The sequence below is a fragment of the Pelophylax lessonae genome, assembly GCF_965119305.1.
Source record: "Pelophylax lessonae genome assembly, chromosome: 1".
Classification (NCBI taxonomy): domain Eukaryota; kingdom Metazoa; phylum Chordata; class Amphibia; order Anura; family Ranidae; genus Pelophylax; species Pelophylax lessonae.
Genome location: NC_138768.1, coordinates 563,015,205 through 563,040,489, shown reverse-complemented (window position 1 = coordinate 563,040,489; position 25,285 = coordinate 563,015,205). Strand labels below are relative to the sequence as shown.

Here is a 25,285-nt window from a genome sequence, read left to right as displayed (position 1 = left end):
AGTACATTTGTATTTTTCATACCTTTTCCCTATGTGAGTAAATATTTTTTTGCCTCGTTGCTTTATTGCAGCTTTATATTAATTATTCTGCTTCCATACAGGCCTGTCACTCTCAGGAGGCCCCGATAGCCCCTCCCAAATTATTTATATAGAAAATATCAAACCAGGCTCAGTTGCTGACCAAGAAGGGAGCTTAAAAATGCTGGATATCATCCATTATATCAATGGAGAAAGCACTTTAAATATGACACTAGATGAAGCAAAGCGTGCCCTTGAAACAGCTCTACCGGTTGTTGTGTTAAAAGCAACAAGGTACGTAATCTATTTTTAACTTTTCATTATCAACTATTTAACTATTCATCAAAAATCTTATAAGAATACTGGTATGCCTGTGTCGGTAATTTAAATACATTAACGGATAGCACAAACATTTTTTTTTAGATTACTTATAATGCATTGCTGTGTTAATTACATTGTATATATGATGCCAGCATATTCTGCAATGCTTTTCTATTGGGGGAAAATCACAAAAATTTACTTAAAAGGGTTAACACTCTTGCACACATTAAACCAGAATATGGAAGGGCCCTACATTCCAGAGCTTACAGTTCTCAGAAAATTCACACAATGCAAAGAACAATGATGTGCAGTTGCTCACTAACTAAATACATGTATTCTTCTAAAATGGGCTGGCACTTATCAAAAGGGCTCATTTGTCTAACAGTATTAGTGAACTGGTATGTCTGCCTGGTCATAAAAACACTTCTCCCTGAAAAACCTTGATTTATATCCTTCATGGCTGTAATACCTGACAGGGAGGTCACAAGTATTTTTTCAGCTTTGCTCTTCTTTGCCTTTAGAGACATTTCCAGTGCCCAGGGAAAACCATAGATTTCAGATTCCAATTCCAGTTTTGGGGGGAAAAAAATTGTTTACATTGCATGGTATGGTGCAGCCTTCTTTACGGTTGAAATCCAGTCTTATTATTAGTCTTGCACAGTTGTACTGGTTCCTCCACTGTACTGAAATTGCTTACTTTGATTTCACTGCACACTGAGTTTCTCATAGTGTGCATTAGAAGCTGGTGCAAGTTAGATAGAGCTCATCCTATTTCTGGGCTGGAGGTCAACCAGTATAATCTGGCTCTTTTCTCCCCAGCCTTACTGTCCTTGGCTCGCCCCTTGCATGCATTGAATTTCAGTTCATTTGTTCAGCATTACATAAGGGCGTCATCTAGGGCAGTCTGCATGTAAATTCAATCTTGCTTGGAACGGCCATTCCTTCAAGATGGACGAATGGGACAATAATCCTCTTGCAACGAGGCTGACTCTGCACTGTAAAGGTTAAAGGCTTGTTTAGGTCTAGTGGACAAGTTGTTTTTCTTCTCCTGGAGATAGGCTTTCAGACTCGCACCCACCCTTTAAAATGGTTGTAAACCTAAGACATGAAATATGAACAAAGCATATCCCTCTAAAGTGTGTACCTGTCTCAGTTCAGAGCACAATGTGTAATGTCTGTCTGCTGCCTCCTTCCTCTGCTATGTACATAAGTCACCTCTGCCAAGTTTTCCTGACGCCAAGAGAAAAGGTGCCAGGGGAGGGAGCTCCAGTACACAGGCTGTGACTGACGGCCTCAGCTCTATTCCTGTTTGCTGTGTGTGGGGGGAGTGGGGTGTCCCTCCTCTCCTCTCTCCTTCCCCTCCTCCCCTCTCTCCTACCCCTCCTCTCCCCTCCTCTCCCCTCCCCTCCTCTCCCCTCCCCCCTCCCCTGCTCTCTCTCCTCCCCCTTCCCCTGCTCTCTCCTCCCCTCCTCTCTCCTCCCCTCCTCTCTCCTCCCCTCCTCTCTCCTCCCCCATCCCCCTCTCCCCTCCTCTCTCCTCCCCTCCTCTCCCCCCCTCCTCTCTCCTCCCCTCTCCCCTCCTCTCTCCTCCCCCCTCCCCTCCTCCCTCCTCTCTCCCCCCTTCCCCCCTCCCCCCCTCTCCCCTCCTCTCCCCTCCCCTCCCCTCCCCTCCTCTCTCCAATCAGCTCTTACTGAGCTTGGCAGTGTGTCATTTTAGCTCTCTGCCCCCTGCTTTTCTTTCACAAGTTAGTCACTTCACTGGGTATCTGTAAGGGTTTACAATTACTTTAAGCCATTTTGATTTTTGCAAAGAGCCAGCTCACGGTTTGCATTAGGGCCCGAGGACACATGACAGGAGTTTTAAGGTAGGGTGCTATGATGTTTTTTTTGCCAGCTATGTGCAGCCTGTTGGCCTTGCATAGGGAATCACAAAGAACTAGTGATGATATCACTGGATCTAAAAAAAGCTGTGTAATAATAAAATGTTTTAGTAGCAAGTTGATGAGAAAAGAGGACCAGGGAATGCAAAAGTAAATTTAGTTCTGCTTTAAAACAAGTGCATCTACTGTAGTTTGAACTTAATGGGATCTTGCAACAATTCATTCACAGAATGCATCTTGGAAGAGGTGATAAGTAAATAAAATGTGTCCTCATTAACATGTGCATAGCAATTTAATTTCTTTAGCTCCTATGGTTACTTTTTTTTTTTTTTTAAATAGAGAAGGCAATCCTGTAATGCAGAGCAATAAAGAACTTTCAAAACCTTCTAAAGTTATTGGTAAATATACATTTTCTTCAAATAGACTGTTATAATTATTGAAGTTCTCTGTGTGTATATATACTGTATAGGAGCTCCGTGTGAGTATTTTTTGTCACTGCTGATGTATACTTTCTGATCTTAAAAGTGTATCTGTGATTTGCCCACATGGTGTAAAGCAACAAGTTAACTTTAAATCCCCTTGTCTCAGCAGCAAATACCTTCCTTTTGATTGCACGCTGCTTTCAGCCACTGGGAGTGAAAGGAAAACCCTGTTTAAGCTACATACTGGACTCCCATGTGATAGCACTGTAGCATGCATATTACAAATAGAAAAATTGTCTGTCACATGAGGTACAGATTAAGAGGCAGAGCCCTTCCAATGGTTAAGATTTTAAGAAATTAAGATATTGGGATACTAGAAAACTATTAAAGACCAGCTCTGGGAAAATACCAAATGATCCCCTTTACTGGGGCTTTGCCCGCACTGCAAGGGTTAATTTGCCAAGGGGAAAGGAGAAACTGTTTTACCTGATCCTCTCCTCCTCTGGCAGATGGGTATCTCCCATGATCCGGCTGTGGATTGTGCCTCCACATCCTATTGCCCATTGCAGGGCTATAGACCCTGTTCTGGTCTTGATGACATCAGGACCCTACACTAGTGGAGCATGATGCTGTGGGGAGTAGTGGAGGATCAGATAAATCTCATACATAAACATAAATGAGTAAATAATCCTTTTAGTGCAGGCAAGGGATAATTTTTGTATTTGCCCCAGAGTCGGGCTTTAACCGTAAACTGTCTGCAGTTGTGTTTATATAATTCTATAATATTGTATTGGGTTATAATATGTATATTCTTTCTTTCTTCCTTTCTGTAGACTTTCTTCAGATCTTTCACTACCCTACCTTTTTTTTTTTCCTAGTATTATCTCTACAAGCTTGCATTTCATTTTTAGGCATTTCAGATGCCAACTTGTTTGATGCGATAACATTATCTGCGGTATGTTTGCTGCACTTATAAGTGAGTCTTTAGGTGCCGTTGATAAGATAGCAGATTGCTGTCATTTTCATTGACTGTGATTCATTTTTCTTGCATGTATCTGAGCTATTATATCTCGATATCCAGATAATGGCTATACCTTCGCTATCAACATGTTCCAAAGATTTTATAATGCGCTTGCATACATATCTGGAAAATTTAGATGATACAAACCACATTTACTTATTCTTCAAAAGCTGTTGATACTTTTGAATATCATTTATGTTGCTAACCACTTAATATTATATGTGAAGTACAAAACCAGATGTATGTAATGTTTCCTAATGTGCCTTAAAACTTCAATAAAAATCAATTGAAGTAATATGTATATCCTTTGTTTCCTTATTGACTATAGGCTATCCTACAGGGGAACGATTCAGGCGGATAGAAGATAATTCAGATGTATATTCTCCAGAGGTAACAATTTCTATTTGATTTTAGTTGATTTCTTGTTAATACACAAAAATTTACAAGTCAAATGCTACAAACTTTATTTGAAGTGCACAAACTGATTCTTCATTCATGTCTCTTCACAGCAGCGCAGTACTTTGTACTTTGTACTGCTGTGCGGCGACATGCGGTGCTTACCTGAGGTAAAATACATGTCTGGAATTTACTGCAGCTCGCTGCATCACACCTCAGGGCTGCATTGCAATGCAAATGGCGCACATAAAAAACAATTGTTTCTCTTACGTCCTCCGACAGTCGCCGCCTCTTCATATTCGTCACATATGGGGTATTAGACTTTGCTCCGAAGGAGTAGCTAGGCAACAGAATATGTTAACATTAAAGCTTTTAACATATCCCACCCTCAAGGGGTGGTCCCCTCAGTCAATACCCTCCTACTTCCTGCAACCATATCCCAGTTTTAATGTCTAGCTTGTCAGGAGTGGCTGGCTTTTCCTGTGCTGGGGCTTTCTGCCCCAGACTCTTTCTTCTTTTTGAGATTTTGTTTGAGTTTTCTCTCTACCTTTACTTAGCTGTTATTTTTGTCAGCGTTAGTTCTTCTGATGAAGAGGATCATGCGGGCTGGGTCTCGGGCTGATCCCCCTGGTCGCAGGTCGTGGGTCAGTGGCTTCCCAGCCTGCCATCGAGCGTTCAGCCAGGTAACGCTCCTGGCACAGTGAACGACCCATCCCTGTTCGGTGCAGGGATGATTGGTGAGGTGGCTACCTCACTGGACGCTGTGCGGTTTCTTAACCCCCATTTTGTGCGTCTTGAATTGCGACTCTCCCTGCCTCATGTGCAGCGGCTTGTTCGCCTGTGCGGGTCCCCCACGCCATTAAGAGGTAAGTGTATCTATGTGGGGACCTGTCTGTCTGGGGGGGTGTCAGTCTGGGACTGTGTAACCTGCCTCTATTCACACTGCTTGTCTCCCTATCTCTCGGCTGCATGCTGTGGGCTGCAAGGGGGGGGGGGGGAGCTGTGTGACACTGTGTGTGTCAGTCTGGTCAGTGTGAAAAGCTGTGTGCTGTGGGGCATGTTTTTTTGGCATGTTTGGGCATTTACAGCGATCGCTGCGGCGATCTGACATGTGTTCTTATACATGGATGACATGTGTGAATTACTACACTGTGGAGCGGCGTTTTCGGCGCCAAACGGCGCCATTTTGCCTACACTCGCTCCGGCCGCATGTTTTACATGCATGGCGGCCATTTTCTTGTAGCCTCCATAGGCTTTCATAGAGCGCCCTGGCAGCATCACTTCCTCTTTCCAGGAACATCGATCGAGGCAGCGGCGAGGGTCTCCTCAGGTTTTATCCTTCTGTTCTTGCTATCCATTGCCTGTGTTCAGTTTGCATATTCCCTGTGGGGGTCTCATTGTGCTTGAGTGTGGTGCGGTGGGCTGCGCTTGCCGTGCTTGCTTAAAGGGGCAGTTAACCCTTTATTGTCTGGTATTACAGGGGCAATGGATTCTCAGGAGGGCAAATTTCCTACCGCCTTGGTGGAAAGCCAGGGGACCGCTGTTTCCCCCCCAGGGGGGGATTTAGCCACTATTGTGGCTGGCCTTGCTGCTCAGGTGCAGATGCTGGTGGCTGCTCAATCTACTAAAAGACCCAGAATTGCTCTTTCCTCTGATTCTGAGGGTGAAGGGGATGGGGTTGTTATGGCGGGGGCCTCCTTATCGGGGTCCCGCTCCTCCCTAGATCTAGTGGGGTCCGAAGTGGAGGCTGAAGTTGAGGGGGTTGATAATTCTCCCCCTGGCTCGCCTGAAGAGCTTGCAATCATGGATGAATTGATAGCTTCCATAAAGCAAACATTGCGTTTGCAGGATGAAGTGTGTCCCCCCGCTGCCTTGGCGGCTTATGGGACGCAGAGAAAACGCAGGACACCGCAGGTTTTTCCCTGCAATGATGATTTTCAGCGCGCTGTTAAGGAACAATGGCGCAATCTGCGCAAACCTTTTGCTGTACCAAGTAGGTTCAAGCTGCGTTATCCTTTCTCGCCTTCCACTGATGAAAGGTGGTGTGTACCTCCCCCAGTGGATCACGCAATTGCGGTTTTGAACAAGGCCACTGCGATTCCTGCAGAGGATTCCCCTGTGTTCCGTGATGCCACGGATAGGAGATTGGAGTCTCTTGCCCGTCATACTTATTCTGTTACGGGTTCTATGCTTAAAGCTCTGTTTGCCTCTCTCATGGCGGCCCAGGCGATCGCAAGTTGGACGCAGATGCTTAGGCGCGTCCTAGTGGCCGACTCGGCCTCGCCGGCGACCCTGGATATGGTGGATCAAATCCACCAGGGTGTCATGTATCTGTGTGATGCGGACCTGGACCTGGTTCCATTGGCTGCACGTGTGCACAGCGTGGCGGTGTTGTCTCGCCGCCTGGTTTGGTTAAAATGTTGGTCGGTGGACCAATCTTCGCGTAAGACCTTAGCCAATCTACCTTATGATGGGTCTCGCCTTTTTGGGGAGTCCTTGGATGTGTTGATTAAGGGGATCACCGGGGGTAAGAGCACTCTCTTGCCCCATTTCCCCAAGGCTAAGGGGGCTTCTGGGAAGAAGCATGCTAATTTTCGGCCCCCTCAGGGGTCCTTTCGTGCCTTTCGGCCGCACTACAAGGGCAAGCCGTTCAAAGGTCAAGGCTCTCAGAAGAAGCCCTGGTCTGGGAAACAGAAGTCCGGCCAATCCGGATCTGCAGCCCATAACAGTTCGGCCTGAAGGGGCGCCCTCACCCAGTTTTGGGGTGGGGGGGCGCTTGCTCGGTTTTCTTCAACCCTGGTTGGCCCGTGTGCGGGACAGGTGGGTTCAGGAGATCGTTCGGTCTGGTTACAAGATCGAGTTTCTCTCTCGGCCGGAGAGCAGATTTTTTCCCTCAAATCTTCAACTGTCTCCAGAGCGTTTGCGGGACCTGCACCTGGCGGTGCGGGACCTGAGGGCTCAGGGAGTGGTGGTTCCGGTGCCTCATCGGGACAGATTTCGGGGGTTTTATTCCAATCTGTTCACCGTGCCCAGAAAGGAGGGCAAGGTTCGTCCGATTCTGGACTTGAAGGCTCTGAACCACTCTGTGCGGGTTCGCAAGTTCCGCATGGAATCCCTGCGGTCGGTGGTGGCTGCCCTGGTTCCGGGGGAATTCATGGCCTCCATCGATTTGAAGGATGCGTATCTTCACATCCCCATTTTCGAGGGTCACCAGAGGTTCCTTGGATTTGCCATTGCGGAGGATCACTACCAGTTCGTGGCGTTGCCTTTTGGTCTCGCCTCGGCTCCGCGGGTCTTCACCAAGGTGCTTGCACCGGTTCTGGCATTACTGAGGGCCCAGGGCATTTCTGTCCTGGGGTATCTGGACGACATTCTGGTTCGGTCTGCGACCAGCCAGGGTCTGGAGAAGGACCTGTCTGTCACGATGCAAACTCTGCAGGAGTTTGGTTGGACGATAAATTTTCCAAAGTCGACACTGAGTCCGTCGGTTCGTCTTCCCTACCTGGGAATGATTCTGGACTCTGTGCAGACGAAGGTCTTCCTGCCGGAAGACAAACTCAGAACTCTTCAGGAGGAGGTCAGGTCCCTCAGGGACGTTTCGCACTCGTCTCTGCGGACGTGCATGAGATGTCTGGGATTGATGGTCTCGGCTTTCGAGGCGATTCCCTTCGCCCAGTTTCACACGCGGGGTCTCCAAGCGGAGATCCTGTCCAGGTGGGACGGGCGACCTCAATCTCTGGATCTTCAAATCTCGTTGAGTCATCGCACCAGAAGAAACCTTCTGTGGTGGCTCCAGTCCCCGATGGTGTCCGGGGGCAAGTCGTTTCGTCCTGTCTCGTGGACGGTGATCACCACGGATGCCAGCCTGTCGGGCTGGGGTGGTGTTCTGGGCGTTCTGTCCGCCCAGGGAACTTGGTCAGAGGGGGAGTCTTCCCTTCCGATCAACATTCTGGAATTGCGTGCGATAAAGCTCTGTCTTCATCGCTGGACGGACCGGCTGCAGGGCTGCCCGGTTCGGGTGCAGACGGACAATGCCACGGCGGTGGCCTACATCAACCACCAAGGGGGCACCAGGAGTGCCCGAGCGGCTCGAGAAGTGGCCGACATTCTGTCTTGGGCCGAGACTCATGTCCCGGCGATAACGGCGGTTCACATTCCGGGAGTGGAGAATTGGCAGGCGGACTATCTGAGTCGCCAGACCCTGGATCAGGGGGAATGGTCTATCCACCCGGCTGTCTTCCGGATGTTGTGCGCGAAGTGGGGTCTTCCAGATGTGGACCTGTTCGCGTCTCGTCTCAACAACAAGGTGAAAAGGTTCGTGGCAAGGACGCGCGACCCTCGGGCAGACGCGTCGGACGCGTTAGTGGCCCCGTGGCATCAGTACAGGCTGATGTACGCGTTTCCACCGATTCAGTTGCTGTCCAGGTTCCTTCGCAGGTTACACTCGGAACGCAGCACGGTGATTCTTGTGGCACCGGACTGGCCTCGCCGGTCCTGGTACGCAGACCTCGTGAATCTGGCGGTCGACGCTCCGTGGCGTCGGCCTCTTCGAGACGATCTACTGTCTCAAGGACCGATATACCATCCTGCTTTACAGTCGCTGGCTTTGACGGCCTGGCTGTTGAGACCGAGGTCCTGAAGGAGAGGGGTCTCTCTCCAGAGGTCATTCATCCTTTGATCAACGCGAGGAAGTCTTCCTCGGGGAAGGTTTATTACCGTACTTGGAAGGCCTATTTTGCCTGGTGTGAGTCCAGGGGGTTTTCACCCCGCACGTACTCGGTTTCCCGTGTGCTGTCTTTTCTTCAAACGGGTGTTGATCAGCGTTTGGCGCTGGCTACGATAAAGGGTCAGGTGTCTGCACTGGCCGTTCTGTTTCAACGTCCCGTGGCTTCCAACTCCTTGGTTGGCACTTTTGTTCAGGGTGTGCGGCATCTGGTTCCTCCTAGGAGGGATCCTTTGCCCCCTTGGGACTTGAATCTCGTTCTGTCTGTGTTGCAACGTGCTCCTTTTGAACAGATCAGGGAGATCTCGTTGTCTATGTTGTCCAAAAAGGTCGCCTTTTTGGTGGCGATCACTTCGGCTCGCAGAGTGTCGGAGATGGCAGCTTTGTCCTGCAAGTCTCCGTACCTGGTTGTTCATTTGGATAAGGTGGTCTTACGACCTAATCCTTCTTTTCTTCCGAAACGAGTTTCGGAATTCCATCTTAATGAGGATATTGTCTTACCTTCGCTGTGCGCGAAGCCTAAACATCCAAAGGAGGTGAGATTGCATTCTCTGGATGTTGTTCGGGCGATAAGGGTTTACCTTAAATCGACTGAGTCTTTTCGAAAGACGGACTCCTTGTTTGTTCTTCCAGAGGGTCCTCGGAAGGGCATGGCGGCTTCGGCCTCTACCATCGCCAAATGGATCAGGCAGACCATTGAACAGGCCTATGCTTTGCAGGGGAAGGTTCCCCCTGTGCCTGTGAAGGCGCACTCTACTAGATCTTTGAGTACGTCTTGGGCCTGTCGTCATGGGGCTTCTGTAGCCCAGGTGTGTAAGGCGGCGACCTGGTCGAACCGTACACACGTTCACAAGATTCTACAAAGTAGATGTCCAGGCATCGGCGGATGCTTCCTTTGGCCGCAAGGTTCTTAGTGCGGCAGTTCCCTAGGGTCCCTTGTTAGGGACCTCTGGCTGTTGGGATAAGTTTTTATATCCCTTGGTTTTTTGTCTTTTCCTGGGTTGTTGCTCCTGTTGAGCACTTGTTTTTTTCTGTTGCCCAGCTGGTTTCCTTCCTTTGGTAAGGTTCCTTTCTTTGATGCGGAGACTGTGTTGCCTTTTCGGCGCGGATGCGTTTCCCACCCCTCATGTTTGCACTGCTTTGGGACGTCCCCATATGTGACGAATATGAAGAGGCGGCGACTGTCGGAGGACGTAAGAGAAAACTGAATTTTTGTAAAATTCCTTTCTCTGAGTCCTCCGACAGTCGCCGCCCCCGCCCCTCTTTTGGGGTTTGGTTGTATACTCTACTGCTATTCCACTAAAACTGAGATATGGTTGCAGGAAGTAGGAGGGTATTGACTGAGGGGACCACCCCTTGAGGGTGGGATATGTTAAAAGCTTTAATGTTAACATATTCTGTTGCCTAGCTACTCCTTCGGAGCAAAGTCTAATACCCCATATGTGACGAATATGAAGAGGCGGCGACTGTCGGAGGACTCAGAGAAAGGAATTTTACAGGTAAGATTTTACAAAAATTCCGTTTTTCAATGTGTCCTAGTGGTGACTGGCGTTAATCAAGTGTGGACCTGCGCTATGTGTAAATGAGCCCTTACACAGTAATTGAATATCAACATTTTCTTAATAGTAACATGAAATACAGGCCAACTTTATGTAATTACCTTTATTGCTTTTCTCTGTGTTAGCCTTCAAAATTTGGTTTAAAAACCCTGGAGAACTGCCCGTTAAGTTTTCTGCTATGTTAATGCTCTAAATATAATGAATATAGATCTTTCCAGATTAGTTTTCATGTTACCAGATAGCAAACCTCAACATGTTACTTTATTTAATATTTCATTTTTTTTTGTTCTTGAAAGGAGTAGTGATTATCAGGGATAAAATGTTTCTAGCACCTCTCCATTTACATAGTGCCACAGGGTATGTATGGGTCAGGTTGTCCAATATAAGCCATGTCAGTTATAGCAAAAGGGAGGACCAATATCAAGTTAAACCTTTCTTCAACTGCACATTAAATAGCTTTATCTAAATCTGCCTTTTTTTTCTTTGTGTCCCTAAAGGCTGGCATAGTTCATGTTGTTTTGGAAAAGCCTGCCTCTGGAGAATTGGGATTTTCCCTGGTAGGAGGCGAATATGGTATATTTGTGAAATCCATCAGTCCTGGGGGTGTAGCTGACAGAGAGGGGAACTTACAGGTTGGAGACAGATTGCTTAAGGTAACCTTTCTCGAGTCTGGTTGCTTTTCAATTTTTATCTCTTTAGATGTTCTGTTTCTGAAGACCCTCCTATTGCTATAAATTTCTGATGGCCTAGAGCAGCTGTTATAATATAAAACATATTGTTGGATTTTCTGCAGCTTAAAAAAATTTCCAGCTTATAGGAAAACTCCCCCGATCCTCCTTTTCTTCCAGTTTTTTTAGCATTAAGCAGTTCACTGTCTCCAGCACAGCACCTATTGTGTGCTATGGACCCTATCGCTAGTGCATGACCAGAGTTCACTTTTATTGTTGCTCTTTTCAGAATGCTGGGATCTTACTGCACAAAACTACGTGAGGTTTGACTTAAGTGCTTCCTGTCAATTGCCTTTGTCAATCCTAGCTTCAGATTTGCATTATTTTGCTCTGCATCATTTAATTGGAAAGACATGTTTTCTATGCCTGTTTTCAATAAATTGAACAAGAATATATACACGATTTGTTCTGTTTATACTTTGACCACTTTTTTAATATTTGACATCAATTTTGCACACTAAGCATCCTTTGAGGCAAAGTGTTTGCAAGTAGCTAATGACAACACCTACGTTTTGAGTAAAAAAGGGGGAGTGAGTATGGCGCTGCTAATGATATGCAACAAATGTATAATACTGAAAAACAATTAATGTGCCATAAACCATCATAGTAAAATCAGAAAAATTGTATATATCAAACATGCATAGCCTTAATAAAGTGTTTAAACATTAAAGTGAATACATTGTGTTCCATAACATAAAGTCCATTGGTGAAATCGAAAAAGTCCTTGAAAACGAGTGAATGAAAAGACTTCAAAGTCCACACAAACGAGAGGTGTCCGTGTAACACTCATGCTCCCCCCTGTGTAGTTGTACTCACCAGATGGATCTCCCCATTCAAGGGGTAGCCAACAATCTTCATATCAATGGCTGCTTGTGGATATCCCCATGGATGCCCCTGTAACTTTATCGTGCTTTGCCTCAGTGGTAACATGTAAAAGGAATAGGAGCCTCCATAGTGTGAATACCGTTAACCAAAATCTATTAAAAAGGTATATATTGCACTTACATCAGGCTAAAATGAATCAGCGTTTGTATTTGTACAAAACCAGGAAGTCCAGAGCTCCCTGCGCTCCACAGACCTGATGTGACGTAATGACGCTCTAGCTCCGTCTTACACGTTTCGTCACTCAAGACGTCATCAGAAGCGGCCACTTCTTAAGACTTCTTGAGTGACGAACGGAGCTAGAGCGTTATTACGTCACATCTGGTCTGTGGAGCGCAGGGAGCTTCAGACTTTCTGGTTTTGTATACCTACGAACCGTGATTCATTTTAGCCTGACGTAAGTGCAATATATACCTTTTTTGATAAATTTTGGTTAACAGTGTTCACACTATGGACGCTCCTATTACTTTATCATGTTACCACTGAGGCAAAGCATGATCGTTCCAGAGGCATCCATGGGAATATCCACAAGCAGTTATTGATATTGAGATTGTGAGCTACCCCTTGAATGGGGAGATTTATCTGGTGAGTGCAACTACACAGGGGGGAGCACAAGTGTTACACAGACACCGCTCGTTTGTGTGGAAGACAAAACCAGAAAAATTCCCAGCTCTGCTCATTCTGCTTACCAACCAAATTAACCTGTCTAACAGTGTGCGTTAAAACAGGGTTTAGTTGGCACACATTTGTAAACACATGCGTAAGCTGCACTGCTACTTTATGGCACCCTGTATTACCTGCAGTCCTATCTCCTGTAAATCTCCACAGTGGAAGCACATGCATTCAAATGGTTAAAAAGGTGGGCCTGGAGGTAGCCCAACCCTCCTTAAAGGCACAGGCACAATGGCAGCAAAGGCATCCACTGTGTCCCGTCACCAGTATACATCAATAATAAACCAAATGGCCCCTGCCTCACCTATAACTGGCCTTCTCAGCAAGGAGCACATGAAAAGGTAACGCATGCCAGAAAAAAACAGAAAAATTCCCTGCTCAACTCACCAACCAGTCTGCCTACATTATACGATAGTTACAGAGGCATCCCTGGGGTTATCCACAAGCAGTTATTGATATTGAGATTGCAGGCTACCCCTTGAATGGGGAGATCCATCTGGTGAGTGCAACTACACGCGGGAAGCCACAAGTGTTACACTGCTCATTTGTGTGGAATTCGCAGTCTTTTCACTCACTCGTTTTCAAGGACTTTTTAAATTTCACCAATGGACTTGGTTATATCACAACACAATTTATTCACTTTCATGTTTAAACACTTTATTAACCATTTTAAGACCGCTCACTGTGCTGCTACTGCGGCTCTGCTATGTCCAGCGACGTAGACCTACATATCGTTTACATATAGTAAACTATAACTACATATAGCTTTTGAACTTCCTTCTGCATTGTTTGTCTTTGCATATTTGGTCTTCTTGCTGTGTTTATATCAGTATATTTTTGCAATAGAAATGGTAGAGTGTGGCAGCTTTTATGATGAGATTATGGGGTTTATTTATAAAACATTTGCAAGCATTTGTCCATACTGCACAAATTTCCCCTGTATTTTCTCTAATACTATTATTTGTTATGATTGTCGGCTCCAACTAGTAGCTAAAATGCAGTAGATTTTCTGATTTGAGGTATTTGGGAAAAATATACCACAGTTTGGCCACTAGATGGCGCTGACAATCCTAGGCATAATAGTACAGTAAAACCTTGGTTTGAGAGCAAGACAAGCAAATTTTTGACTTGATATACAAGCGATGTCTTGATATACAAGTATTGCATCATGTCACAACCGAGTATTAAATGGAGGCATCGCTAAGTGTAGCAATATGGTTACATTTAATGAAGGTACAATATTTAGCAACTCACATGGTTGATGTTTAAAACCGGTACATCTGGGGTAAAGCTGTCCACATAGACCATCCTCCACACTGCCATCTATGTCACCCCTTCCACACTTTGCTCCATGGGTGCTTCAAGCCTCGTTTTCAGATCGCTTTACTGCAGGGAAGTCTTCTCGGTCACGATTGCAGACTGACAGCGGTGAGAGCCGGCTGAGCGGAAGATGGTCTATGACTGTGCACAGCTTTACCCTGGATGAGTGCATACTTAGATCTGCCTCTTTATCATCAACCATGTGAGTTGCTAAATGTTGTAACTTTATAAAATGTAACCATATTGTTACACTTGGAGGCGCCTCTCTTCTCTTCTATACTCTGTAGCTCCTGCTGGATTTTGCTTCTAATCCCCTTGTGGAGGCTGCCCTTTGTGAATGGACACTTTATGGTTATCACATTGCTATAATCTTTGTATATAGACTATAAACTGAAAGATTTATGAATAAATGGTTGTGGAACGAATCATCTGAGTTTCCATTATTTCTTATGGGGAAATTCGCTTTGATATAAGAGTGCTTTGGATTACAAGCATGTTTCCGGAACCAATTATGCTCGCAATCCAAGGTTTTACTGTATTAGTAAAATAATGAATGGAAATTTGTGCAGCCTGGACAAATGCTTGTAACATTTGTCTAAGTGTCGGTTCACACTAGGGCGACACGGCGAGTTATGCTGTCGCCCGTGCACCGCGACTTCGGCGCTGCTTGCAACAACTTCACATAATGGAAGTCAATGCAAGTCGCTCTGATGTCGCCCCGAAGTAGTGCAGGAACCTTTTTCTAAGTTGGCGCGACTTGAGTCGCTCCTATTAGAACGATTCCAATTGCACAGCATGGTCTGCTACTTGTCAGGCGACCAAGTCGCCTGACAAGTCGGAACAGTGTGAACCGACACTTATGCTTCATAAATAGACCCCTATGTGTTCCTCTGCGTTCTGTCTTCTGCTAATGTTCATTGTGATGCATGAAAATGGAAGCAGGAAATTTGGAACCCGCTGAGGTCAGGATTGCTATTCACGCTGCTGCTTGCATGCGGCAGTACCTAAAAATCCTGCATTTAGGCATGTTTAACCATGTTGAGAGTGCTCAGAAAAAAAGAGTTCATATTAATAAATAGTTCAAATCCATGCAAATTAAGGTGCATATTTTTTAAAGTTCACAAAAATGGAGCAATAGAAAAAGTTAGCTGCTAGCGAATGAAGGGAACCTAATAAAATCTGTTTAGCCTCAAAAGATTAGAATAAAGCTGGGTATACAAATATAGTTTGGGGGGGGGGGCGCATTTTGTTCAGCCAGTAGGTGGAAGAAAAATAAATTTGGTCTCAAAGTAAAGTAACTTCCAAATAGTCATTGAGGGAGCACAGAGTAGCTACTGCTTTAGGTCTTAGGACTTAGCAGGGAGGCTTTAGCCTGCTTCATATCTCTCTTAAATCAGGTCCCAGCAGAGATACATTGACCTCGAGTGTAAGCTTTATGTGCCTCCCATAATGTAGAGGGACTTTGCACTGAGCCCCTATTAATCTTAAAGAACTCTGTCAAGTTCTGGATTAGTTGCTCTCTGACAGTGTCAATTTGAAGGAGATATTTGTTCAAACGCCAACAACCTGTTTTAGCATGGGGATCAGAGATCATGTTTTAGCATGGGGATCAGAGATCATGCAACCGTTAAACATTGAGCTGCTGAATGTGATTGAGGTTTTTGTGAGGCACTCTCTTCAATCACAATGGCTGTTTGCAGGTCCTTTGGATCAGGGGGCAGCCCTGTGTACTTAAGGCCAGGAATGCAGGACGAGTAAGAAAGTGCTCCAGCATGGGAGGCTGCAAGTCCAGAGGAGAAGAGGGAGAGGGCTGCCCCTGCCTATCTTGCCCATATGGTGCTCAGGGTGGCGGAGTGTCAGATAGCAGTGTCCCCTTGCTAAAGTCAGTGGCGGAAGCTGAGCAAGGACCCAAAAAAGCTGAGGCTCCGAAACTACATGTGTGCTTTGCCAGAAGCTGTGCATGCGCCTGCCAAGAGGTTCTATCAGTCCAAGAATTCACCTTACACCTCACACCTTGGATCTGTAGAGCACCTTGTGGCTAACTGTACCTTGTACTGTTGTACCAAGAGTAGAGCTAAATGCAGAGTGCAGTCCATTACAGGACACAAATCTTCCCCTCTTTTTGTTATCATTTTCTCTCTGTTGCTTGCTACTAAACCAAGGCTTGCTGGGAGGAATAGTTTGTTGGAAATTAAAATGATCAACCTACAGAGGGCTGAATTCAAAGTCACCCCAAAAATCAGGGTAAAAAAATGATGCAGCAGGCTAGTTCATTTTGCTGAAATTTTATTGCAGCAACTCAAAATGGTACTCAGTAGTTTAAATGGCTCCACATGCTTGTATGCATGCCTGACAACGTCGGGGCATACTTCTAATGTGAAGACAGATGGTGTCCAAGGGTATTTCCTCCCAGATCTGGACCAGGGCATTACTGAGTTTCTAAACAGACTGAGGTGCAACCTGGCGGCTTCAGATGGACCAAAACAATGTCTCAGAGGTATTCTATTGGATTTAGGTCAGACAAGCATGGGGGCCATTTAACGGTATCAATTCCTTCATTCTCCAGGAACAGCCTGGTTGGTGTCGGATGGACCGAACGATAATGTCCTAGAGGTGTTCTATTGGATTTAGGTCAGGTGAGCGTGGGGGCCATTCAGTGGTATCAAATTCTTAATTCTCCAGGAACTGGCTGCATACTCTCACCACAAGGCCGGGCATTGTCGTGCACCAGGAGGAACCCAGGGCCCATGGCATCAGTGTAGGATCTGACAATGGGTCCAAGGATTTCATCCTGATACTTAATGGCAGTCAGGGTGCCATTGTCTAGCCTGTAGAGGTCTGTGCATCCCTCCATGGATATGCCTCCCCAGACCATTACTGACCCACCACCAAACCCCGTCATGCTGAACGATGTAACAGGCAGCATAACGTTCTCCACGGCTTCTCCAGACCCTTTCACGACTGTCATATGTGAACCTGCTCTCATCTGTGAAAAGCACAGAGCGCCATTGGCAGACCTGCCAATTATGGTGTTCAATGGCAAATGCCAATGCAGCTCCACAGTACCAGGCAGTGAGCACAGGGGCCACTAGAGAACGTCGAGCCCTCTGGCCACCCTCATGAAGTCTGCTTCTGATTGCTTGGTCAGAGACATTCAAAAGTGGCCTGCTGGAGGTCATTTGTAGCGCTCTGGCAGTGCTCATCCTGTTCCCCCTTGCACAAAGGAGCAGATACTTGTCCTGTTCGAGGGTTAAGGACCTTCCACGGCCCTGTACAGCTCTGCTAGAGTAACTCCCTGTCTCCTGGAATCTCCTCCATGCTCTTGAGACTGTGCTTGGAGACACAGCAAACCTTCCGGCAATGGCACGTATTGATGTGCCATCCTGGGGGAGTTGGACTGCCTGTGCAACCTCTATAGGGTCCAGGTATAGCCTCATGCTACCAGTAGTGACACTGACCCTAGCCAAATGCAAAACTAGTAAAAAACAGAAAAGATTAGTAGGGAAAAAAATGTTAGTGGCCTCCACCTATAAAACTATTCCTGTTTTGGAGGTCTTCTCATTGTTGTCCAATGAGCCTGTGAACCTGTTGTTAATTTTATTAACACCAAAGTTGAAACTGATTAACAACCCCCTCTTCTACTTAACTGAGCAGATCAATATCCCAGGAGTTGAACTGCCTTGTTGCTATACTCTGATTAAAAAGTGTTCCTTTAATTTTTGTGAGCAGTGTATTAAGCTAAAAAAAGAGTCCAAGGTATACAAAACTCGGTGCAATGCACTCCCAGGTGACTGACTGCCACCATCCCCTTAACTGTACTGAAGACTGTTGATTTCAAACATTTTAGTTATTACAGTGCGCCATTGATTTTGTCCGGTTTGTGGAACCAATATATTTTTGTGTTTGCATACACAGATTAGGATGCGTTTGTCACATTGTTCTTGCAGGATATCATAATTTCTGACTGCTGCGCAGGATAATTTTACAAAATGTCCTTACCGCTTTGTTTGTCATTGTCAAATACCTGACGGTAGCTGCAAAACCCATGGTCTATGACTAATATCCTGTGTCCTGTAATGTACTCCAAGAAAATCATTTTCTAAGTCCTATTTTCCTGGCTGCCATGTTGTTGCTTTGGCTTCAGTATTTTGAGTCACTGACCTGGAACATGTATGCAGATAAGAAATTCTAACTCTTTTTTTTCATTTTCATTTACTGCTTGATTGTTTAGGTCAGTGACTCAGATCTATTGGAGTCAGACCAAGCCAAAAAGCTAGGAGTTTCAGAAGGAGCACAGCGATAGACCCTAAATTTCTTGCATAAACGTTTTAAATTAGGCTTCCTTTGCTGGCTGGCAGGTCTGAGTGCTGGGGACATTTGTATAGTTCCCACGTGCACACCAGTGGGGTAGGAATGAGCCATAGAATTCTGGTTATTAATGAGTTGTGCTCTCCACAGGTAAATGGAGAGAATATGCAGGGTGCTACACATAGTAAAGCAGTGTCCTGTCTTCGAAATGCCAAGGGGCCGCTACAGATCAAAGTTTCTCGTGAATTTATGCCAAAGGATACATCTGATTTTGACAAGTGTAATGGAAACCTTGGTAAGTGTATATGTTTAGAACACTTAATTGTGTATTCATGTAATTTAGAGTAAACGTATAGCATTTTCCGACTAAAATATTTAGTCAAGTTATGTTTTTTTCCCTAATAATGGTAGTGTTTTATTATAGCATGAATTTGTTTCTATTTGCAAGTTATAAAATATTAATTGTATCTTCAAAAAGCATTGTTACCTATAGAAAGTAATAAATAATTATCTAAAATGATATCCTCTAAATGTATTTTAACCACCTCTTGTTTCTTGGCTAAACATACTAAGTGTGAAGTGTAGTCGCAAACTTTTAAAAAAGTTTTCAAATGTACCCTATTGTCGGGTTGGTTTAGTCCTACTTGTCATGGATAGCGCTGTCCTGAAAGGCACTTGAGCGAAATATCCAGTTATGGCTTGTACTGCAGTGCCCAGTTCAGTGCATCATCCCATCCTTTATCCTACATCTGCTAAAACCTAATTCAAAATTTCAGTGAAACATAATTCTGCATTGTTCAGCAAAATGTCATCCTGTATCTGGTAAAATAGCACTGTACATCTAAGTATCTCAGCCTCTATCAGAGAAAACATTATGTATTCTGTAATTTCACTGTATATATTACAAACTTTGTCCTACATCTGGGAAAACCTCATCAGGAATCTGGCCAATCCTCAAAGGTTTTGTCAGAATATAGAAAAAAAATATATATACTATATTATCATCTTGCGTTCTTTCAAAATGTCACAATACAGCCAACAAAATATTACAAAAATAGAGGTTGCTCCAACAGCAATCATTCTTATGCTCCTTGGTGAGGTCACTTCATCCTAGGACCTCAAGTCGCCAGCGCCACTCACGTTTTCCCGTGATGTTACTTCATCACAGACTAAGTGGGATTTCATAGCATTATTGCTGTCTCCCTAGGGAATATGTTTCTGCAGCTTTGTGCATGACATGAAAGCAACTTCCATTAGATGAATGGCAGCTGCACCCTGATGATTGTCTTATAAGCGGGGTGGAGGGGCCTGGTGCTCTATACACCATGATTACATTGCTATAAATGTCATTCCTTTTGGATTAAACATATCAAATCTTTGTGATGTGCCTTCATCAAAACTGACTAATCAGGATGCTGTCTAGTGCCTAAATATGTAATTTGGTAAGGGTTTTCTCTGGTTTCAGATGATGCATGTTCCCTCCACTATTTTTGTCTTTTTGACTATGGCTGAGGGCAGATTGCGTGAAGCAGACACACTAGTTGGCTGCTTAGGAAGAAGCAGGCAAAAGTTGACCTTGTCTCAGAGAAATTGCACTTGGCCACAGCAGAAAGCTAAAATAGTAGTAGAAACCAGAATGCCAACTGGAACTGGAGGGAGCACTCACTGAATGCTAGGTACTTTGCTGCTTTCATTAGATATACTATTGGAGATTGCAAATTGTAAAGACTGCACTTCCTCCCTTGTCTCTTCCGCTGTGTATATCCATAATAATATGTGATTGCATATTCCATAGGTATAATTAATATTTTAGGGGTTAAAAATACGTCTTTAATCGAAAAGAGATAGGAAATAGAAGAGTGATATGGATGTATTCATTGAGCGTGTATGAAGTTCTTGTAACGTTTATTACTTAATATTTGTATATTCTGAAGGAGAGATGCATGTTTCCTTGCTTGGCTGATAAAAGTTGTGCTTTTTTAGACCCTGAAATGCATGTAAAAGACAACCAGAACTATGAGGATGATGATGAGGATCAGAATGATGTCATTCAGTCTCTGCTTGATGTTGTTCATGAGCAAACACAGAACCTTTTACAGCTGAATCGCCAGAATGCACTTTCAGAGGAACACTTCCCAGGTACTTGTCCTTCGCTTGTTATTGTAAATAGAAACTAGATTAAAGTGTAAGCTCCACCTTTTCAGAAAAAAACTACACTCTCTACAGACCCCCCGTTTCTGCTGTACTTGCCTCCGTGGGTGATAAACTTTTGGTGCCCGTGCAGCAGTCCACAGATTTGAAATCCCCCCCCCCCCTCTGTCTTTTTTCTGTAGGGCTTCTGGGATGGATCAGAGTTATTCTGATTGGTCAAAGCAGTCACAAGCTGGCACACTACTCACAATCCCTCTGTTCCTTCCTGGAAGCCCTACAGAAAGAAGGGGAAAAAGAGCAAAGCATTAAAACACTCAGATCGCTACACCGACTGTGTGGGCACTGACAGCTCCTTACCCAAAGTGACAATGGGGGTTGAACAAGGGGCGTAAGGTGTTCAGTTCCTCATTTTTTTCTGGAAAGGTAAACTAACCCCTTAACCCTGAGTACCATAAGGAGGCCTACAGAAGTAACATGAACTTAGATCAGATGACTTTTCACATGTATAAAATATTTATGGAATGAACTTTAGTACAAAATGTCTTCTACCAGTTAAAATAAGTCTCCAATAAAAAATAATAATAATAATAATTAAGGGCTAAAAATAAAAGATGAAAAGTAAAAGGGGAAAAACATACGCATAAAACATTTCCAAAAATTACTAAATTGGCAAGTCAACAAAAAAAACATTCTAACACCAAGTACATACAGATGAACTCAAACAGAAAACCAAATTAGTCAAGAATTATAAAGAACTATATCCACAAGCAAATATAAGAACAAGAGACTGCTGTATGACACTGATTAAACCAGTATGTGGTATTTCAATGCTTTTGTAGGGATATAGTCATGGAGTGCACATCAGCCTATTATAGCACAGATCTCTATTAAAACCAATGAGTTTACCCACTTTAGCCCCAGAGGATTTGGCTGCTCAATGACCAGGCCCTATTTTGCGATTCGGCACTGCGTGAATTTAACGGACAATTGCGCGGTCGTGCGACGCTGTACCCAAATTAAATTGACGTCCTTTTTTTCCCATAAACAGAGCTTTCTTTTGGTGGTGTTTGATCACCTGTGTGATTTTTATTTTTTGCGCTATAAACAAAAAAAGAGCGTCAATTTTGAAAAAGAAATGTAAAAATATTTTTTTTTTTTAACATTTTAGGCTCATTTTTCTGCTACATATTTTTGGCAAAAAAAAAATCGCAAAAAGCGTATTTTGATTGGTTTGCTCAAAAGTTATTACGTTTACTAACTACGGGAAAGATTTGTCATTTTATTTATTTTTTTTACTAGTAATGGCGGTGATCTGCGATTTTGCAGGACTGCGACATTGCGGCGGACAGATCGGACCCCTAACTGACATTTTTGACACTTTTGGGAGTACCAGTGACATTACTACAGTAATCAGTGCTATAAATATGCACTGTTACTGTAAAAATGACACTGGCGGGGAAGGGGTTAACTTTACTGGTGATCAAGGGGTTAAGTGTGTCCCTAGGGGCGTGATTCTGACTGTCAGGGGGCGTGGCTTGTGAGGTCATCACAGAGACATGCGATCCTATATAGCAGGATCGCATAGCCTCTGTGATAATCTAAGGAATGGAATGAACTTTAGTACAAAATGTCTTCTACCAGTTAAAATAAGTCTCCAATAAAAAATAATAATAATAATAATTAAGGGCTAAAAATAAAAGATGAAAAGTAAAAGGGGAAAAACATACGCATAAAACATTTCCAAAAATTACTAAATTGGCAAGTCAACAAAAAAAACATTCTAACACCAAGTACATACAGATGAACTCAAACAGAAAACCAAATTAGTCAAGAATTATAAAGAACTATATCCACAAGCAAATATAAGAACAAGAGACTGCTGTATGACACTGATTAAACCAGTATGTGGTATTTCAATGCTTTTGTAGGGATATAGTCATGGAGTGCACATCAGCCTATTATAGCACAGATCTATATTAAAACCAATGAGTTTACCCACTTTAGCCCCAGAGGATTTGGCTGCTCAATGACCAGGCCCTATTTTGCGATTCGGCACTGCGTGAATTTAACGGACAATTGCGCGGTCGTGCGACGCTGTACCCAAATTAAATTGACGTCCTTTTTTTTCCCATAAACAGAGCTTTCTTTTGGTGGTGTTTGATCACCTGTGTGATTTTTATTTTTTGCGCTATAAACAAAAAAAGAGCGTCAATTTTGAAAAAGAAATGTAAAAATATTTTTTTTTTTTTAACATTTTAGGCTAATTTTTCTGCTACATATTTTTGGCAAAAAAAAATCGCAAAAAGCGTATTTTGATTGGTTTGCTCAAAAGTTATTACGTTTACTAACTACGGGAAAGATTTGTCATTTTATTTTTTTTTTTTACTAGTAATGGCGGTGATCTGCGATTTTGCAGGACTGCGACATTGCGGCGGACAGATCGGACCCCTAACTGACATTTTTGACACTTTTGGGAGTACCAGTGACATTACTACAGTAATCAGTGCTATAAATATGCACTGTTACTGTAAAAATGACACTGGCGGGGAAGGGGTTAACTTTACTGGTGATCAAGGGGTTAAGTGTGTCCCTAGGGGCGTGATTCTGACTGTCAGGGGGCGTGGCTTGTGAGGTCATCACAGAGACATGCGATCCTATATAGCAGGATCGCATAGCCTCTGTGATAATCTAAGGGAGAATGACAGACGGCTGTTTTTACATCAGCCATCTATCTTTCTCCCTCTACTGCGGGAGATTGCGAGTGGCCAGCGGCCATCGGAGCCACCGGTCACACGCGCTGGCTCCCCAAGGAACAAGCAGGGGCGGGAGCCTGTATTTCCTGTAAATTCTTTTTGGAACTAAACCAGGTAATTATTTTATTTTATTATTTTTGTAATTTTTCATTCAAGCTCAACAAGATGCAGTCTGCTTTATTTCAGAATTTGTTTGGTCCCTGTGATTTTAAATGTGCGTAATGTTTTCTGATGTATGTTACTTAGAGGGCTTGAACGAGGAAGACTTGGATGAGAAAGCAGAAGACACAGACTGGGATGGTGCATCATTACCTGATGACTCTCCTGAGGTAAGAATTACAAATACATTGGGAGTGATTCAATAAGGCATTTGCAACACATTTCTGCAAGTGAGGATGTAGTCATAAATTCATGAAATACATGCATTATTTTCATTGTACTGACATGTACTACAAATTCATTAAATTCCTATTTGCAACTCCTTTACTCGCTCACACTATTGCTGCAACAAATTTAAAAGGAAGTACTGACATATTAGTGATAAGGAAATGGAGGTAAATAGGACCTCCTCCATTTTGGAGTAAAGTGCATTGCATATGTAACCATGTGCACATGAATCTGCCACAAGTTGTGCCATTTGTCGCATTTCTGCAAAGCAAAACAAATTTCTAATGAGTTGTTTCAACACTCTCTTCACAGGTTGACATTGTCTTCAGTTTTGTCTAGTGAGTTATTTCCACCAACATTTGCAAGTCCTGTTACAGTATAGAGGCTGCGTATAGTAAAAAAAAAAAAAAATGCCTTTTTTGACCAGTTTGATTACTTTTTCTATTTTTTCAGAGAATAACAAATAAATCTGAAATGTTCATCCTTTTTATAAATATTCCCTAAAAGTAGTGTACTAACCCGTTCTGTACATACATATTAATCAGGTAAACACCACTTTGCAATCAAATTTTCATAAAATACCTTTCGACTTGAAAGTATGTTCGAGCCTTAATTTTTTATTATTTAATATTTAACTGAAATATAAAACAAAGTTTATAGACTTAAACCAATATAGGCCATTATTAATTGTTCAGAACATGTAAACAACAAGAATGATACAGACCAAGTCCTAGGTGTACTTGAGAAAACCTCTCTGAAAAAAACCCTCAGGGGTTTATGCGGCAGAGACTTCCTTGCTAATTTGGGCGATGGTGGTCATAGCAGAGTCAGAGTACTGAAAAAACATTCATGGGTAATCGCAAAGACGCGTTTCGTGGCTTATACACCACTTCATTTGTTTATGCGGCATTTCACAGAGGTCTGTAATATACAAATCCCATAAAAACCTTTCAGACACATCAAGGTTTGTGAAAGTCATGCAAAAAATCTAAAGGATATGTTAAACTAAAATCAGATAGATAACCAAGCATTGTGTATGATTCTGAACATACCCAAATGTACTGTTTTCTTATGCCAATCAGCCATACCTTTATACCACTGACAGTTTAAGTGATTAACATTGATTATCTCATTAAAATGGCTTCTTAAAGTCAGTGGGATATATTTGGCAGCATGTTGTTTATGAATTTGATGTGATGAAAGCAGAAAAAATGGCCATTGCAGTTTTCTGTGTATGACGCTGCATAGTCGCTGACCATCAGGGTGCCCATGCTGACCTGGGACCACAGCCAAAAGCTCCTACAATGAGCATGTAAGCATCAGAACTGAACCACAGAGCAATGGAAGAAGATGGCCTGGTCTGATAAATCACGTTTTCTTTTACATCATATGGATGCCCAGGTTTGTGTGCGTTACTTGGGAAAGAAATGGCAACAGGATGCAGTATGAGAAGGCAAGTCAGTGGAGGCAGTGTGATGCTTTGGGCAATGTTCTGCTGGGAAGCCTTGGTCACGCCATTTATTATGTGGATGTTACTTTGACACATACCACCAACCTAAACGTCATTGGTGACTAAGTACAACCGTTCATGGAAACGGTTTACCCTGAGGGCAATATCCTCTTTCAGCAGGATTATGAGTCTGAGGTGTTGCTTCCAAATTCTCCAGATCTCAGTCCATTTGAGCATCTATAGTATATGTTGGGAAAACAAGTCCGATCCATGGAGGCCCCATCATCACAACCTT

The 25,285-nt window shown here is 43.7% G+C and overlaps 1 protein-coding gene across 1 annotated transcript in view; it reads left to right on the top strand.

The window, feature by feature from the left end:
* Positions 1-25,285, top strand: part of PTPN13 (protein tyrosine phosphatase non-receptor type 13) — a 541,021-nt gene that overhangs the window by 460,097 nt on the left and 55,639 nt on the right. The window contains exons 35-41 of the mRNA XM_082263089.1: positions 102-312; positions 2,558-2,616; positions 3,990-4,051; positions 10,837-10,992; positions 18,400-18,544; positions 20,233-20,388; positions 23,400-23,482. Of these exons, the coding sequence (XP_082119215.1) occupies positions 102-312; positions 2,558-2,616; positions 3,990-4,051; positions 10,837-10,992; positions 18,400-18,544; positions 20,233-20,388; positions 23,400-23,482 (872 nt within the window). The remainder of the gene's footprint in view (positions 1-101; positions 313-2,557; positions 2,617-3,989; positions 4,052-10,836; positions 10,993-18,399; positions 18,545-20,232; positions 20,389-23,399; positions 23,483-25,285) is intronic.